This window comes from Barbus barbus, assembly GCF_936440315.1.
Source record: "Barbus barbus genome assembly, chromosome: 40".
Taxonomy (NCBI): Eukaryota; Metazoa; Chordata; class Actinopteri; order Cypriniformes; family Cyprinidae; genus Barbus; species Barbus barbus.
The window spans coordinates 9,240,356-9,259,555 of NC_136718.1; the positions used below are offsets into that span (position 1 = coordinate 9,240,356).

The following is a 19,200-nucleotide window of genomic DNA, read 5'->3' on the forward strand; positions in this document are numbered from 1 at the left end:
CACTCAGTGCACTGCCCTCTCTGAACCGAAGCCAGCAGCACAGAGACCGAGACAGAAAGAGAAGGTGCCCACCGAGCTGCGTATCTGCCTGTTATTGTGCCTTACACACACAAAGAAACCGAAACTTCCTTCCGTGTACTGGGTCTCTCCAGATGTCCGTGACTAACCCCACAGCAAGCGCTCCGTGGATATTTTGACCGGCTGTAGCAGCGTTGAGTGTGCGGCACAGGTGAAGATGGCGAGGGGACCGGTGCTGGTGTTTCTGTCGCTGCTGCTCACTGAAGCTTTAACGGCGCAGGAGTTGCCCATCAACGGCGTGAACGGATTCAGTCTGCACCCACCGTATTTTAATCTAGCGGAGGGGACTAAAATCACGGCCACGGCAACCTGCGGAGTGGACGAGAGCCAGCAGCCGATTCAAGACCTGTACTGCAAACTGGTCGGGGGGCCCATGTTAGGGGACCCAAGCCAGACTATTCAGGTAAAGATGTGGGAAATAATTACTTTTCTTAGGTTTACGTTACTAAAAATTGATAAAAGCACATTTTGATGTTAGTTTGTGTTAGTTATAATATTGGACTTTATTTGACTGTGTGAAATGCACTTTTTATCGTTTTTGTAGCTACACATAACAGATGCTACCATAGTGCTGAATTACCATGTGACCACAAAATTATAGATTTTTCTTTTATGCCAAGTAAAGATCATGTCCCATAAAGATATTTTGTAAATGTTATACCGTAAATATATAACTTAATTTTTGATTGTAATATGCATTGCTAGATATGCATACCCTCAGATTGCAGATTTTCAAATAGTTGTATCTCGGCCAAATATTGTCCTATCATAACAAACCACACATCAATGGAAAGCTTTTATTTGATTTTTTTTAATTCAGCAAAAAACTGACTCTGGGTTTTGTGGTCCAGGGTCACATATACACACATACACTGCCATAATACACATCCTAAAAATGTATTACCATAATTTTTTTATCATGTATATTGGACTTATTAGTACCCTGTCGAAAAACATAGTAATCTAATTTTTTTGTTTGTTTGTAAAATCAGGACAGTGCTTTGGGCCTGAGGAACGGTGCAGTATCTTGATCTTTTTTTGAGAGCACCTGCTTAAGTTGAAAAGGCCAGAGACCCCTATAAAGCGCTATGATTCCTCATAAGAGACCCCCACTGAAGCCTCATAAGCAGCAGGCTTAGGAGACTCGACTTAGCTTTTTGGCGAGTGAGTGAAATGTTTAAACATTGTAAAGAGTAAAACGCAACCCCCGTGTAGCACTGCTACTGGGATTTTCCCAGAGGAATGTGTGGCATTTCATATAAGACCTTGAGGGAGGCACACGCACACAGATTTTCACCACGCTTCAAAGAATATGTTAATAAAATGTTGCGACCTGATCAATTGTTGCAGGCACCTCCTGTGGTTATCTTCTCAAGACACAACATCACATGCCTGCAGTCCATTTTTACTGCACTTTAAGTAAATCACAATCATTTTATATTCATCAGTATCCAAACTTTGCTTGTCCATAGTTATACTATTAGTTACTGTTATTGTGTTATGCAGTAAAAACAGTGATGTGCACTTGTTTAGGGTGTTATTTCTACCTCATATTAATTTATGATTATTTTACAGTAATAACAGCAACTATAGTAACCATGGTAATTGGCTGTAAGTAAAGGCTAAATTAATTGCTAGCCAAAGGAAATCTTATCTCATCAATCTCTGAAACCTTCACACATGGGTGGTCTTAACATAATTAGGTGAATTTCTGATTTTTCACTCCTGTGTAGTTCATTTATACTATAATAACTGATTCTTTTTTCCTAGCCAAGTATAAATAGCTATAAATAATAATAAAAATGAGTTTGGGTTGCCAGAAGTTGGATAACGAAGGGAGTGAATTCTTTGGTTTCTTCTGATGTTTTCACTAAAATGTCCTGCAGAGTAAACTCCTACAAATCCAGCTAAGCAACAAGTGTCTAAAACTATTTGCTGATCACCGTTTCAAAGGATTTATTATGACAGGAACTTAATTTAGAGTTAAATTGAACTTCCTGTGTTATCAGGGCCAGTACTGTGACATCTGCACCTCAGAAGACACTAACAGAGCGCATCCCGTCAACAATGCCATCGATGGCACCGAGCGATGGTGGCAAAGCCCTCCTCTCTCCCGCAGTACAAAATACAACGAGGTCAACGTCACTCTGGACTTAGGACAGGTATGTTACTGAGGCATTCCTTACATTTGTCAACTCTCTATCACTCCCCCACCCACACGCACATATCGTGTTCAGATTATTCAGCGTACAGTAGAGTCATCTGATACTCGGCTACAGCAGGCGCTTTTGTGGATTGCACATGAGTGTAGAATTTCAAGGGTGGACCCTAAGTTGAATCTCATCCATTCATACTTGTGTCTGGAGTATCAAGAGGTGTTTTTGTTTTGCTCTGAACACTTCACGTCTTGGTCTTGTGTATCGAAGGTTGTTGTTTGTGAATAGCAGAACAGCCAGAGGCCATTTAAGATTATTACTTTCTAAACTGTCATGATACATAAACATTACTCATGCTCTCCCCCAGCATTCCCTGTGGCTTCTACATAAACAGTCAGCACTGCTGCATATAGCTTATATGCTGCCCAAATGAGAAAGAGAGGAAGGGAAGCAATTTACTGCCAACTAAAGTTTCTCCATTGAGTTCCAGGCTCTTTAGACACAGTCTCTAGCCTCATGTCTCAAGAAGTGGTTTGTCTGGATTTAATGGGAAGCAATTAGCGATCAAGCTACAAAGCATGAGAAGCTTGGATCACATCTTATTTTATGACTAAAATTAATTTTGTAATATAATATAATAATAATTTTGTTAAGAGATGTATTACCTTGGCTCACAAAGAATCTGCACACACAGAAAAACCTGAAAGGCTGTCAAGTTATACAGATTCCCTATTCAATATTAATTTATTACATATTATTACAGCTACATTTAATCCATGTTTGAATCCATTTGCAAAATAAGTAAGTTTGTAAGTTTGGATATTTGTACATTTTTCTCGTATGCTCTCCAAAGCTGCATTATTTGATCAAAAATACAGTAATAACAGCAATACAGTATTTTCAACTATTTTTGCAATTTAAATTAACTGTTTTCTATTTGAATATATTTTAAATGCTAATTTATTTCTGTGAAGCAAAGCTGAATTTTCAGCATTATTCCTCCAGTCTTCAGTGTCACATGATCTTTCAGAAATCATTCTAATAAGCTGATTTGATGCTCAAGAAACATTTTTATCAATGCTGAAAACAGTTGTGCTGATTCATTTCTTTGTCTTTCCAGGTTTCTTTGATGAATAGAAAGTTAAATATAAGTAAAATTTATCTGAAATAGCAACGTTTTTTATAATTATAAATGCATCTACTACATATTAAATGCATCACTTTTATTTTCATTCAATTAAATGCATCCTTGCTGAATAAAAATATACATTTCTTTCATAAAAAAAAAAAATCTTACTGACTCTAAACATTTGATCATTTGAGTAGCTGTTATATATTTAGTCTTGTCTCTTAGAGCAGTATTGCTGTATGTATAACCTGGCTATGTAGTTCAGCTGAACATGGCTGTAATATGTGACAGACTAAGCCCTGTACAACCTACTTTCTTTTCTCTCTCAATCTCTCTCTCTCCCTCCCCCTCTCTCTCTCTGAATGGAGGCAGAGAGCAGTGACTGGCTTTGTACTGAGTTCTTTTATGTGGCTGGTGTTTTTTCAGTGCCACTTAAACCAGCTTGTTAAAAAGCTATACATGAGCTTTCATACACACATCACTGAGCAGAGAGAGTGAGAGAGATGTGCTACATATATTAATCAAATCTTCATATGTAGAAAATGTGAGTTGCACAGTTGTTTTAGGTGGCTGCCAAGGCATTGCTAGGTGATCTGAGTGGCTTGCATAGCATGTTGCTATGTAGTTACTAATGAATGAATAATGGTTAATAGATGGTTGCTTGGCCCAATTGATGAAAAACCTACTTGGGCCAAGCAACCATTTCTTAAGTTTAACACAGATGTTAGATCTCTTAGAAGAGTATAAGAGATCATTCCACAATGGTTTGAAATATCATTCTTGTCAATACCACAAGCAGAGCGGGATTAGTTAAACACCAAAAGTCTAATACTGTATAGTTAAGGGTTTGTTCAGAGCTATAACTGAAGTATGAGGAGCAGTAATAGTGATGATGCTTTAGGGGCTTCCTCTAACACAGGTATGAGGCTCTTTCTGACCCCTCAGAGCAGATGAATTAGATTGGAATGTTAGTTACTCAATATCTGTCTCAACCTGTTCAGGGAGAAAACGACCCTCCCCATCACAACCAAAGTTCATGTCTCGCTTCTCTCGCTCACTCTCTTTTTCTGTCTGTTAAATGACCCCAAACACTTTTTGCACATTTTTTCTGCAATATGCAGTGGAGTATTAACTAGCATTTATGCAGGGGTTTTTCCAACAGATTTGTTCATGTTAACAAGCTTACTTGAAATGTAATGAACAAGTTAAAAGAAACACATTTCAGCTTTGGTGTCTGTAAATCAAATCATTTGAGCTAATACTTTTTTTCTAATAGTGAGCTGATAATCGATAAGTGAGCTAAGTAAATGTAGTATTTTTTTTTAATACAAAACTATATTTAGGTTGTAAATGGCTGAATTTAAATTATTTTTCTCTGGGTAAAATAATTATATTCATGCAAAAACAAAATGAAATCTGTACTAAATATATGCATGCTTTGACAATGTGGACTGCCATATGGCATATTTTATGTATTCAGGTTTGCTGACATAGCTAGGGCAGGTTTTGGAGAAAATTATGCGGTTGAAGGCAGGGCAGCAGTCTGATTCAGTCTAATGGAACACACGCTTACAGTACCTTTAAGCCAAAAAATGTTTTCCACTTAATTGCAGGACCTCTCCTAGCCAAATGCTCATTGTTAATGTAACCTCATTTGTGTGTGTGATCCCTCAGGGCACATTAGTTTAATATCACTCAGAGTTAAGTATTAGAGACAAAAACAAACTCTGTCTTGCTGTTAATAACACATAAATGCCTGGGAAATAACCACTAATGTACTTAGCCAAGCCTAAACATGATGATTCATTACTTAAGCTCTTGTCTGAAGTATTCAGACGTCAACCTATAATCATTTGCGGAAGATCATGGATGGATCCCATCCCATCAGGAAACAGGTCTAAATTATACCCCACACTGCATCAAAACAATAATCAAGCCTGTCAGGGAGACTTTCATCACTCTTAAATATACAGGGTTGTTTATTTCTTATTTTTCCCTGTATTTCTTAAACATGCTTGTTTACACAAGTAAAATTCCTGTGCAGAAGTTTGCACTGTGTGCTAAAGTATATTGCAAGTTCTCAGAACCATTTAATCATTTGAATACCTAAAAATACTTTTCAGGAATCCTGTGCCCTTTTCTGGGCCCTTTTGTTGCATATGAAACAATAGTTAAAAATAGGTGAAGTCTAATCCAGAGCTGCACAGTACTCTGAGTGAGTGTGTTTGTGGGGTCAGGGGGGTGTTGAGTGGGACTCAATGGGGACTAAAGTGCCCCATTGTGTGCCATGCGTGGAGATGGGCATAATGCCAGTCGTGACAGCTGGACCGAACTAAAGTTTTCCTTTTATTGAGTAAAAACTGAGTTTATCCAATGGCAAGGCTGTAGAGGTGGATGTATTGATCTCTCACTCATTTCTTTCTCTCTCTCTTGGTCTATTTTTATTTTCCTGCCATTATGTAAAGATCATGTGATCAGGAGCTAGCTTAAAGTGACAGTTCACCCAAAATGTCATTCCAAAAATGTATGATTTACTTTCATCTGTTGAATATAAAATAAGATATTTTGAAGAATGTTTCAACTATTTTTTGTCCTTGTATTAAAAGCCAGTGGGCTCCAAAATAAATTAAATCCCATTGACTTTCAGTGTGTGAACAAAACACTTTTAATCTTTTTCAAAATGTCTTCTTTTGTCTTCCACACATGAAAGAAAGTCATACAGGTTTGGAAAGAGTAGGAAAATGGGTAACACTTTATTTCGATAGTCCACTTTAGACATTCTACTAACAGTAAGTAACTTTGCAACTACATGTCAACTAGCAGTCATTAGAGTATTAGCAGTGTTGGGTAAGTTACTTTCAAAAAGTAATTAATTACAGTTACTAATTACTTCATCAATATTGTATTTAAATTACTTTACTAATTACTCTATCTGAAAAGTAACTTAGTTACTCAATAAGTAACTTAATTATTCAAATCGCTAATTAGGCTACATCTTAAAATCCCTATAAACCTTAATAGAAATTAAACTCTATATTCTTTCAATTCGAGTCAAACATAGAATAGTTTAGACTTTTAGCTTTAAAACAACTGTAATACTTAAACATTTTTATGAAAAAAATGTAACCACCTTTGGTTAACAAATAGAAATACTCTGCAAAATATCTGAATAACAAAAAGGCTTAAAAGTTAAACAATACATTTCAGTTTGGCAAGATGTTCAGGAAAAACCCAACTAGTAAAATCTGTACAGGTTTATGTCAAAATAACACGTTAACTAATGTAGGAAAGAATAAATTACAGAAATGATCTTCTCTGCTGAATAATGTCAGATCGCGCTGTTCTTATGAGGTAAATTTCTCATAGCAGGTCTTCTTTCAAAAATGATGAATATTAGATTATTTTTTTTTTCTTAATATTTTACTTTTTTTTGTATCTAGGTGAGGGCATATGCGCGCAGGTGACTGCATATAATGAGCTCAGACACGGGAAAGACTGTACCTTGCTTTAGTTTCATATGGATTGCATAATCAGAAACATTAGTTTTTAATTTGAATTCGTTCAAGTGTCAAGTAGACACTTCAAGATTTTTAGATTCTATTGATTTTAGCCTTATATGTATCTGAGTCAGAGCCGGCGCCAGGGCACCTCCATCAGAGGGGCATTTGAATTTCTGGGGGGGGGCACAAATCACGTTTTGTGTGTGTGTGTGGCGGGTGGTGGTGGTGGGGGTTCGGGGTGGGATGGGAAGCGTGCAATCTGTGATTGCGTGCAGTTTCTGACGCTCGCTAAAGCGTGCAATCGCTTTCTTATGTGCGCTGTTTTACCGGTTTCACTTTCGCTTTCGAAACGATCACGTTCAGCAAGAAGGGGAGAGGATGGAAAGTGGGGGGCACCGTAACTCTGCCCGCGAATGCCCCCTCTTGGTGCCGGCCCTGATTTGAGTATTTAAGGTTTCTCTGTGAACCAGGAAAATCTGAAAGTGAACGCACCCGCACGCGGAGGGTTAAAGCCATTGCATTCAATATCTTCAGACGGTAAATTTAGATTTCAAATTCAATATTGCTTTTAGAACTGTTGAAATTATTTACTGTATGTAACGCAAGTACTTTATAAGTAACTGTAATTAAATTACCTAAAAATGAACAGTAATCCCTTACTTTACTTTTTCAGTGGATAAGTAATTTAATTACAGAAACGCGTTACTTAGTAACGCGTTACACCCAACACTGAGTATTAGTAGACTGTCTGCTTAATAACTTCTAACACTTTACTTTGATGGGTCCACAACATACAACATTCTGGCTATAAGAAACTTTGCAAGTATATGTCAACTTATTCTACTAACACTAAACACTAAACCTAAACAGTCTACTCTGAGAGTTTGTAGACATGTAGTTGCAAATTAATGTGAATTAGTTGACATGTGGTTGACATGAAGTTACAGAGTTACTTATAGTTAGTAGAATGTCTAAAGTGGACTGTCAAAATAAAGTGTAACCCGAAAATGAATTGATTTTTATAAATTTTTTGTATGTACATTGACACTAATTTTCCACTGACAGTGCATTATGCCTCAGGTCTCAAGATCTACCTTGTCAAAGTTTGTGTGTGTGTGTTCTTCATAGTCTCAGGTATGGGACGTCCCAGTGTGTGGCCTGCATACCTTGGCAAACAAAGTTCCCATTGTGCAGTTCTCAGCATCTTCCCTTGCTTTTCCTTTACTTTTTCCACTGGAAAGCACGACATGCTTTCTATCTGTCAGACCTGAAGATCCATATCCAACATGAGCTGATATTATGAATAATGTCTCTTCTGAGATACTCTTGCTCTTATGCATGGATCTTATGACGCACCTCTCCTCTTGCATTCCTCCTCCTTTCTCTTTTTCTGTTTAAACTGAAGATGTCTCGTTCCTGTTTGTCATGCACACGCTAACAGATGCACACGCAAACATGCATATACAAATGTCCGCCCTTTTTCTCACCCATGCTTTCATGGTGTTTGCCAAGCATGAAAATGGGCCTGTAAATGGGAAAGAGAAGAAAAGACAATACCGCACAATCTGACCATAATAGGAGGTAACCATGGAGACAAGGGCACAAAGAAAAACTTTATATGATCCAATCTTTCCTGTTAGTCAGAGCCCTAGTTGCCCTTCCCTTTAGTATGAGCAGGCTTGTACATAACAGACGTCCATGATAGTGTCTCGCCCATGAGTGTGAACCATCATTAATTCAGAAACAGCAGGGATCTGAACTCCTGGACTAGATTCTTCAGAGCCCTCTACCTCGACTTCAGCCATCGATCATGACGGACGGTTTTGTCTGTGGTCTTTCCCCCAGCATCCCTGTTGGCAGCGGCCCCATTTAAATCCCAAATGCATATATCTTCACTGACACCAAACACACTGCTGACCTCTGCTCACCTCCTATTATTTATTAAAGGGGCCATATTCTACACTTTTGTAGCATTTTATTATTTCCCAGATGTCCACTTTCAATGCTTCTGGTGCCAAAAACAGTTGTAATTTTGACATTATCTGAAAAATGCAAACCCACAGGGTAAACAAAACCCTTTATATGTGAATATCTGTTATGATTTGCTAAACTCTGTATATCAGTGTAGCTCACAAAATCATTCATCAGGGCTAGTCAAGTTACTGAATACTATAAATCTATAAACACAAGCATTCGTATGCTAATGTGCATATGATTGTGATGATGTCATGGATTTCACTGGCCTCAAAAATTATACATTTTGAAAAACTATTATATATATTTGTATTTTTTAAATAATACAATTTAATACTTCTATGTTTTATTGTATTTTTTGTATTTATTTTCAGGGCTAGGGTTTCATTGTAAGGTTTCTTTACTAAGAAACACTTAGCTGACAGGTTTAAATAGATCATCTGAACATGGGAGAACTTTGCACATCTCCCTGTGTGGCAGATGGGTTTGATTCTGAACCTTCTCTTCATTTATGTGGATGAAGGTTCTCTATATTGGTGGTAAACAAGATCTAAAGATTAGACACTTCTAGTCTAACTGTTGTTTGTTTATTCTCTTGGCATAATCTCCATTGCATTGGGTAGTAAGCATGTGTGTACAGAGTCTTATAGAATGTATTCTGTTAGATTTTACTGCCTATTTATAGGTGTTTTGCCATTGTAGTCATTTCTAACTGAGATCATGAATGATCCAATCCCAAATTCTCAATTTTCCCTTCAAAAATTGCTGGTTTTGCCCTCTTTGGAAAGGATGCTGTTTGGAAAGACTTTTGTGGAGAGGATCAGGATCAGCAGACACAGCCATATACATTTCTGCTTTTCTTATTAGTTTCTTATTGACATGTTCCAGTCATTCTGTTAGTTCGGTTCCTCATGTTCCGGTTTTGCTCACAGTGTATCTACATGTCACTATGGTCCACAACCTTCATCTCTTCCCTTCCTGATTTCAGTCTTGAACAGATAGCTCTTATCTCCTTTATTGGCTGTAAGCGTCGCAGGGCAAGTCAGTTTCCTCCACTCCCCTCTCAAATATTAGCAGAGCATTTCAACAGCATTTTGTGAGAAGAGAGGATAAGGAGTAGATCACTCGTCTTCATAATGAAGCAGTGAACTTTGAGGAGTTCAAGGAGAGGATATTGACAGATAAGTGAGGTTAACGTGACAATAGTCAGGAATAGTGAAACTGAAGATAAGATTGGCTGATTTTTGTTTGAACTTCAGGGTCAATAGTTAATTCCTGTTCACTTTCATTTAGCTCAGAAATTCCAAGCATTGTGAGGAAACACTTTGATATTAGACTTGTTTTCTGAGATGTTATTGCTTAATGCTAAGACTATAAATTGCTTATATTTTTAGGCTAATTGCCAATTAATTGATCACAATAAGCCATAATTATGAATAATAACATCATTTAAATTCCCAAGTGAAGATAATTCAGAGACATTGAATTATTGGCTGACAAAAACACAAAAAATCATCATTTCAGTTAGCACGATTAATTTAATTTTTTTTTCATAATATTATTTTTACTTAATTAATCACATTAAATTAGCATTTAAATTTTATATCCATGCCCAGTACAATTCCTGAATAATCTTTAGTTGTCAACTTTAACAAAAGCATGTATGTAGATTTGTTGGACATGAAAGCTGTTGTTTCATGTCACATAGGAATGAACGAGAACAATTCACACCTCCTCAGGGATCCTCACACATTCCCCTCCTTCTGGCCAGGAGGTAGCCTTCAAGAAAAAATGTCAAACCCAAATGAACAATTGACCCCCAAAACGAGGCGGGAGATTTTGAGATGGCTTGTGGGGGCTGTCGTAGTGGTTTTCAAACAGAAATGTGGCAGAGTTGAGCTACGCCCCTGATTCCTGCTGAAACCTGTTCCTTCATGCTGTAGAGAAATAAACCCACCTCCACGTATCCAAGACCTCTCTCATGCCTGAGACAAAAGGGAGATCCTGCAGCCTTCCAGCAGATAGGTACACAAACCTGCAGTGTGACCTTGCTTATCTGAGCTTTGCCTGCAAGATAGCTCTTATTCGCAGGCGACATGTCTACAGATTAGGTTTTAAGACCTATCGCTGCTCCATAATTCTGCTGATTAACTAGTGGCAAACCAAAGCTGACTGCTGTAATTGTCAGTCAAGAATATGTAGATCTAAAATGTTCCTTTTTTGGTTTGTTAGATATAAAACCAGAGTTCAAGCTCATGTTCACACATTAGGAGCTCATTATCAATCTTTATACTATAAAGCTGTGGCTTCTCACTTGCTGTGAATAAAGGCAAATGATGTGTATTTTTGCAAGGTAAAATCTTCTGCTCATCGATGATTCTACTTTAAAAGGAAGTTCTGGCTTGTGTCACAGTATGATCTTAATGCTGTGTTGTAAATAAGCTCATACCAGCCTGTTTAGTGTTTGAACAATATATAGTGGCCCAAGAAAGTATCTGGACACCTGAAAATGCCTGAATTCCACAGCACTAGATACAAAATAACAAATTGCATCAGCAAACAATTACTAACAGAGCTTTTTTTCAGAACTGTCTTCTCTTTCTGAGTGAATTTTTCAAAAAGGTTATTTTTTTGTGGATGTTTGAAGTCATTTCCCCTTAAGTTCTAGCAGGTGTCTTAGAATAATAACCACTGGTGTAGTTCATTATATTAACATATATGCTTGTGCTATATTTCTTTAAAATAATAGTAATAATCTTGTTTTGATATTTTTATATCAAATATAAAGCACATGCTTTTTTACATTTTTTAATGTGGCTAAAGTGTCCAAAGACTTTTTTTTTCAGACTGTGAATATTCATATTCAACTATTTAACTATAACAGTGACACAGAGGAACGATATTACTGGGATCACTTTGATGAAAGATAAAAATATTGATAGCCCATCAGACTTTAGCTGTATTGTTAAATTTATTTTTAGTCATCATTCAGATAAAAACTGTAAAACCAGCTGCCGTGTTTTTATCTGGATTTTCCAGAATGACAAATTTTCCAGGATAAACAAAAATCTCAGAGCACATTCCCCTTTAGACTTTATATAGTGAGATTACTGGCATTGCACTTGATCAGAATGTTATCTGAATTTTCCATAATTCATTTCTCAGCAGCTCTTTGGAATGAGCTGACATTATGAAGTCAGGCTATTAATAGTTTAATGCTAATGTGTTTGGTTCATACACAAAAGTTTCTTTCTACATTTTGGGCACATTGACGTAAAGTTCAATCTGTGGTTTAAGCCCTGATGTGTCCTATTATTTCCTCTGATGAATAGATGCGAATTCACACTCAGCTGAACTGGCAGCTTTACCCAGCACTGCTGACGGTAACAAGTACACAGTGAATCATTACATAGAAATAGAATTATTCCACATTTGCCTGACTGCGTTAAAATTTTAGTCCTTGTGGACATTCTTTCCCTTTCATCTCTCTTGTTCTTTCCCTTTTTTTGTTCTTGAATCCTTCCTCTCCAGTCCACACTGATAGATGATAGTGTTTTTTGAATTTAAAGTACAGGATCTTGAAAAGATGGGAAAGGATAGAGTGAACGCGAGAACAGAGCGCTGGCCTTGTTAATGGGAGAGTAAATGTTTGTTTTTGTCGGGTCAACAAGAGCTGTTGTTGGAGTCTTTCATCCATTCAATGGCTCATTGGTTGGGTTGGGTCTAAGAGGGGAGGGGAAGTGTGTTTGTTGCGGAGAAGGGGTCACTTTGGTTAAGGGGCAAATAGAGGGATATAAATACCATTCCCCCCTCCCTTTGCCCCGAAGGGGGCTTTTTTCACTGGCCTTTCCCCTTTTTTAGGCCCCACTTTTAATCAAGAGACAGAGAAACTGGGCAGCCTAGAAAATAGTGAAGGAGGCACTTTAAAAGTCTCATAAGTAGATTTCAGCCATTGACGCCCATGAAAGCAACTATATTCTGTATGTAGTCTATATAGTATACAATAGATGCATTAAATCATGGCGCCACAGTTCTGATATAAATTTCCAGGGTGTCCTTTTACTCCTTTAAGAGGATTTCTAAACTCTGCCCTCAAGCATGAGAACCCAGGAGAGGAATGACAGAAAAAGTGATAAATCCATCCCTCTCTCCATCTGAGATAAAAAGGGCAGATAAACAAGCCAAAAAAGACCTCCATTTGAAGGGCCATAAAAGGTTGAATGTGAGAGGAGGGCTCCAAATACAAATGACGTGAAGCAGCTATTCCTGAGTTTGACTTGGGGGTACATGTTTGTAAAAGCCCATCACTCCTCAAGCCTTGTATTTTGTGTATTTTTGCGGCAGCTTCCTTTGTTTTTGTTGGGTCTTGAGATTATTCCTCTCTAGGTGGGACTCCAAACGTGAAAATTATTTAAAAAAATATTTGTGCACCACCAAAAAATTGCTCTAGTGCCTATTCTTCCTTGTATTGATGGATTCCTTCAAGCCTCAGTAATCTTCAGGTGTTGTCATGAGTTTGAATGATCAGGGGTTTTTCAAAACATTTCTATGGTGAGTGTCAGTCATCGCAATTTCAGGTTCAACCCAGAATTTAATATTTGATGTCACTCCCAATCACTCCCAATCCACTTCTGAATGCTTTTCTGTAGGAGCATGTTTTAATATCTGTAGTAGTTTAGCAGAATCTTGTGTATGTAAATTATATATTTATGTTATTTATTAGATAATATATTTAAACATAAAATTATATATTTATGTACAACATTTTTACACACACAAACAGGCTTATTGGATAATTCATTTATAATTAATGTATCTTAGGTCCCGTTTACACTAGTGCGTTTTCGTTTTAAAACGGCGTTTTAGAATGAAAATGATCAACGTTTACACTGGCATTTCCGCTGCGTTTCAGAAACTATCTCCGTCTACACTACACAACCTAAAACGCATGTCACATGACCATTCATGCAGTTATAACCATAGATATGTGTAGGTAGATTCCCTATTATTTAGATGGTGGACGCGTCTGTGTGCTTGGAGCGGTTGAATGGGGAATCTACCAACACATATCTATGGGAACAATAACGAGCACTGTCGTCAAAGATACGCAGAGCGAATGTGGGCAGCCATGCAATCGTTTTCAAAAGTCTCCGTTTTGGTCCATTTACACTGAAACGCAACCCCAGAGTTTTCAAACTTTAACGGGGTCTGCAGCGTTTTCAAAAGTCTTCGTTTTCGACCTCGAAAACGCCAGAGTAGTGTAAACGATAGGCCTAACCATAGCAAAAGTTGTGCGTTTTAAAACTAAAACGCACTAGTGTAAACGGGGCCTTCCCAGCTGTGGAGCATTTGTTGTTTTTTAAATGAAGAATATTCAAATGATCACACCGATGACATCACAGCCAGGATTCCAAGCGGAGGCTTTAAATAGAGCAGGTGTACCTCAAAGGCTCTTAATAGCAGGAGTTGAGACAGGGTAGTTTAGTATATTAGTTTCTAGTTGAGATGGCTGAAGGTGACCCTTTTGGTGATAACCCCCCTCAAATTGTCATTCAGTTCAATGAGGTTGATGAGTTATTTTTGATGGAATTTTGGCCACAATATGTGATTAACGCAACAGTCATAGACGGGGATATCCGTAGGGCTCTTCCACAAATACGCATACCACGTGGCTTCAGAGTGCCTGACCAAAGCTCAGTTAGTCAGATTGAGACAAGACAGGGTTTAAAAAGAAAAAGAAAGACTTCTGACAGGTCAGAAAGTAGAGAAAGGGAAAAATAACAGACTAGATCACAGCTCTGGTCTGAAGGATCCAGAATTAATCAAAATTAATTTAGGGCTATAAGATGGAACTTACTGTGTAGTGCAGCATGTCACAAAGTTTGGCAAATTTTGAATGAATTAATCAGAAGTATAGCTGTACACTTAATCAAATCACAATATGGCCTTGAGTCTGTGAATACTAAACCACAAAAAGACTGCTATTGACATATAAATCCTGCATGTTCTGCGTGTCTCTATATGAATAAATGCGGTTTTGTAAACTAAAGCACATGTGATGCCCAAACTATTGTTGTACTGAATGAAAACAAAACATTGAATTGAAGGATTCCATATGGCCCTAAATATAATTTGTGTTAAACTTTTAATAAATTGATGTTAAATTGTATAAGTTTTGTGATGTAATAATTAATAAAGATCTTGGATACGATTTGAGATCTTCTTGTGTCATTTCAGTGGTCAGTCACAGCTGTTCTGTCTTGATGTGGATCATGACCCCAAATTAAAACTGGTCGCAGTTGAGACTGAACCATGTCTAATATAGCACTATGGTGATTCATGGTGCTGAATGAGAGGGCACCTGCCTTCACCACATCTAACCTCTCAGTGAGTTCCGAGAGGAACACAAAAGGCTTTCCGACTGCGCTGGGCAGGAGGGCGCTGCCTCTTGTTTCCTGCTTCCTCTTTCAGGACTTTTCAATGGCAGAGGAGCCGGGGGTCCACCAATGATTCAAGACTCTTAATGCCTGATCAAGGGTATACACAGAGCCCATACATTCACTTTTATTTAAAGACTTCAGAGGTTGCTTCAAGCGCTGCATTTATTAGTCTCAGCTTGTCCTTTTTAGTCTATTTCTGTGTGTAATTATGTTCCACTTAAGTACAACATGCTCATCATGCAGACTATTTTATTGGATATATGGTCAGGTGGGGATTTCTTCTTTCTGCAGGTTACATCAATAAGCCAGTATTTGGCAACAAGTGACCGTTTTTATCATTTGAGTAATTGAATCATTCATTCAATTGATCGGTTTAAACATGTAGATCCATTCAGGGATTAAAAGTGAATCATTCATTCAATTTATTTGTTGAAAAATACTAATTTATTCAGGAATTAAACAAGTGATTGTCTTTATGATTGAGTCATTCTTTCTTTTTCTTTTGTGGTCTTGAAATACTAAAACTACATGGAAGTACCTGAAGCATATTTCACTTTGTTTCATTTGTTTGGGAGAGCCATGAGAACTCCCTTTGGGTCCAGTGTGTGTGTGTGTTAGAGCAGATGGGAGAAACACAGATTAGACACTCTGGCAGGAATATCTAATTAGAGTCTGGACAGCATCGGTGACACAGAAAACACCCACCGCTCTTTCCCAGAGACTCACAGGAGAAGCTAAGAGCAGAACCATCAGGGTGAACACTGAACTAGTAACAATTATCCACTTTACCTCCCAGTTTACAAACACAGATAGCCCACTCCCTCCGATCTTCCCATGTCATTCCAAAGGAACTATAATTATAAAAATGCCTGGTCAGGAGTTAATGGTTAATTATGGTTGGAATTTACAAATCCCACCTTCTCAACCCTCCCTCATACCCTGTAGCAAGCATTCCCAAATCCATTCGTGGTCCTCAGAGGAATCCCTAATCAATACTGCTGGAATGCTCAAATTAGTCCAGACTGATAGTAGTGCTTTTGCAGCAGGGGAGGATGGGATTCAGGCATGCAGAGCAGGTGTGAACAGATGACCATCCTTCAAACACACACACACACACACTCTTATATCTAAGCTGCCCATCCAGCATTCCCGGGAAATGAGGTGTGATTATACATGTCATCGGTGACATCCTTCTGTCTAGAAGTTGAGAACTGATGAACGGCATGCTGTTTTTTAATGCTCTACTGTCTGCAGGAATGATATAAGCTCGTATGAGCACAAGAGCTCTCTTGTCAGTGAGGGCTTATGGCATTATAGATTTCTTTCAGTTGCGTTGTGCTTGCTGAATATTCCCGCTCTGGGTTGGTGAGGCACACCTGTTTGTGAATGTTGGTATTTTTTATGAGATGTTTGCACCTCTGGACATTTTTATAGCATGTGGTTTAGTAGTTTAGCTGCAGTATGTAGTAGCCGAGTGTTACCTTTGACTATAGGTCAGTTTAATCTCATTTAGATGGTCATGGCTTAAAGTAGGATTTTATAATTATAAAAATATAAAAGTGGTTTTAATCTTAAAATATTTTAATCTTAAAGTAGATATTATATAAATTTATATATTTCAGCAGGAATTTTTACCTTTAATGGTTAAGCTGAATTTTCAGCATCATTACTCCAGTTTTCAGTGACACATGATCATTCAGAAATCATTCTAATAGGCTGATTTGTTGCTCAAGAAACATTTCTTATTATTGTCAATGTTGAAAATGTTTGCGCTGCTAAATATTTTTTGAAGCTATGATACTTTTTAGGATTCTTTGATGAATAGAAAATTCTAACTTTTTTATTAATCTTTTATTCATTTTAAAATTGTTTTAAAATATTTTTTATTAATTAATTTATTAAACATTATTGATTTGAAATAAAAAACTTTTGTAAAATGTAAAATGTCTTTACAGTTACTTTTAATCTTAACTTAATACATCCATGCTTTAAACAAAAAAAAAATTACTTCAAACTTATACTACAAAGGCAACTTGTTATTTCCAAAATGCTTTCTTTTGCCATAAATATAAAATATAATAATGGGATATTATGTGAAAAATATTTTCTTTAGTGTCTAGTTAACTATGTGTCTTTTTTTCTACCCTATATATATATATATATATATATATATATATATATTCCATATTTATACTCTCTCTCTCTATATATATATATATATATATATTCCATATATACAATATATACCTCGGTGTGTGTGTGTGTGTGTGTATATATACCCAATATAAATATACATATTTTCCATATATATAAATGTTTCTGGCTGGTGGAATGAACTTCCCACCCCTCAATGGAATAATGCTGAATTCCTGAAAATTTTCAAGCGACACCTGAAAACTCATCTCTTCCGTCATCACTTGAAAAAAAATATCTTTGCTTTCTTTCCCTGTCTAGCTAGTACGTACTCTGAGCAATGCTGAAACTTTGTATTGCAAGCACTTCCTGTGTCTATTTCCTGTGTCTATTTCCTGTGTCTATTTTATCTATCACTTTGGATAAAAGCATCTGCTAAATGAATAAATGTCAATGTAAATGATAAAAGATAAGATAAACATTTTCAGTTCATAAAACTCCTCTTGAATATATGCAATTTTTTATAATTTTTTTGCTGTTAAAATAAATGTTACTGTTATCACTTTTTTCTTTTTTTTCTCTCAAACATTCCAAGGACCCCTCTTGTGTATGCATAGTTTAAAAGCTTAAGCTGCAGTTATAGAACATTCAGTCTAACATTGTCCTCATGTCCTTTTCTGGCAGTCTGCAGAGTTTCCAAACAGCTTGGCGGAAAGTTATGCAGGCTTTTTCTGCAGTGCTGTATGTTTTGTCATATGTGCTGTATTTTGAATGCAAATTACCAATGTCTACTCATGTTCACACTTGCTCAGATGCTTACAGTAGCTATAGTTCAGCTAGGAATAAGAGCGTTCAACAGCACGGTGTATCAGGACACACATTTATGCACGTGTAAGCATAAATCCTGTCTTGCAGACATATTTAGCTTACATTACTCTCTCTCTCTATCGTCTTGTCCTCAGTCTCCTTTGCATTACTTGTCCTGTCAATCTCTTATCTCAACTCACTATTTTGTCTTCTCTTACTGACATCAAAATGCTTTATCTGAGCCAAAAATGCTTTATCTGTACCCGTGTGCCTCTTGATTTCAAGCCTTAACTTGTTCAGTCTTATATAGGCTGAATCTTGATTCGTATGTTCTTTCTTCAAGGCATTTTTCAGCTGCATAATTAGTGGTATTTTGCTCAGTATCATTGTTACAATTACTTGTACTTGAGCATAAGAATTTGAAGAAAGTACGCGATTAGGTGTGCAGTTTTTGCCTTTTTTTTTGTGGTACATTTTTGTGATTTGAAGGAGAAAAAGTATCCGGTATGACCTGAGGTTACATGTAGGAAGAAGTAAGAAGATGCTCTAGAGTCTGTGCTGTTTTGTAAGTGTGTAGCTGTGAATTGATAGCAGTAAACACAGCTCTCACAGGCATGTGTGGAATGGGCTGTAACGGTGGGATCTGTTACTCCCCATCACAATCTGTCTCTGGGGGGGCAGCAGCTGTGTTTGAGCTTTGAACTCTGGAGTGACCCATCGCAGGTTCACTTCAGCGACCCATGTACATACCAGCTCACCATGTTGCAGGATTTATGACATGTGTGTGACCGGACTCTCGCAGCTGTTACGGCATCCCCTGTTGTCATGGTTATCCCTCCTTCTCCTGCTCTCCACATAGGCAGGCCATTATTCCAGAGTCAGAACGCTGAGGTTGCGGAACGCCAGCGGTGGATCAGTTCCTTTCCTCTGAATTCCTGCAGAGCAACACTGATGTCTGTACTCAGACAGAAGCTTACATCATG

The 19,200-nt window shown here is 37.4% G+C and overlaps 1 protein-coding gene across 2 annotated transcripts in view; it reads left to right on the forward strand.

Moving 5' to 3' along the window:
• LOC306859775 (laminin subunit alpha-5-like) overlaps positions 1-19,200 on the forward strand; it is a 67,873-nt gene continuing 48,673 nt past the window's right edge. For both annotated transcript variants that reach the window (XM_079401023.1, XM_079401024.1), the window contains exons 1-2: positions 1-481; positions 2,088-2,240. In XM_079401023.1, coding sequence (XP_079257149.1) covers positions 236-481; positions 2,088-2,240 — 399 coding nt within the window. In that variant the 5' untranslated portion in view covers positions 1-235. The remainder of the gene's footprint in view (positions 482-2,087; positions 2,241-19,200) is intronic.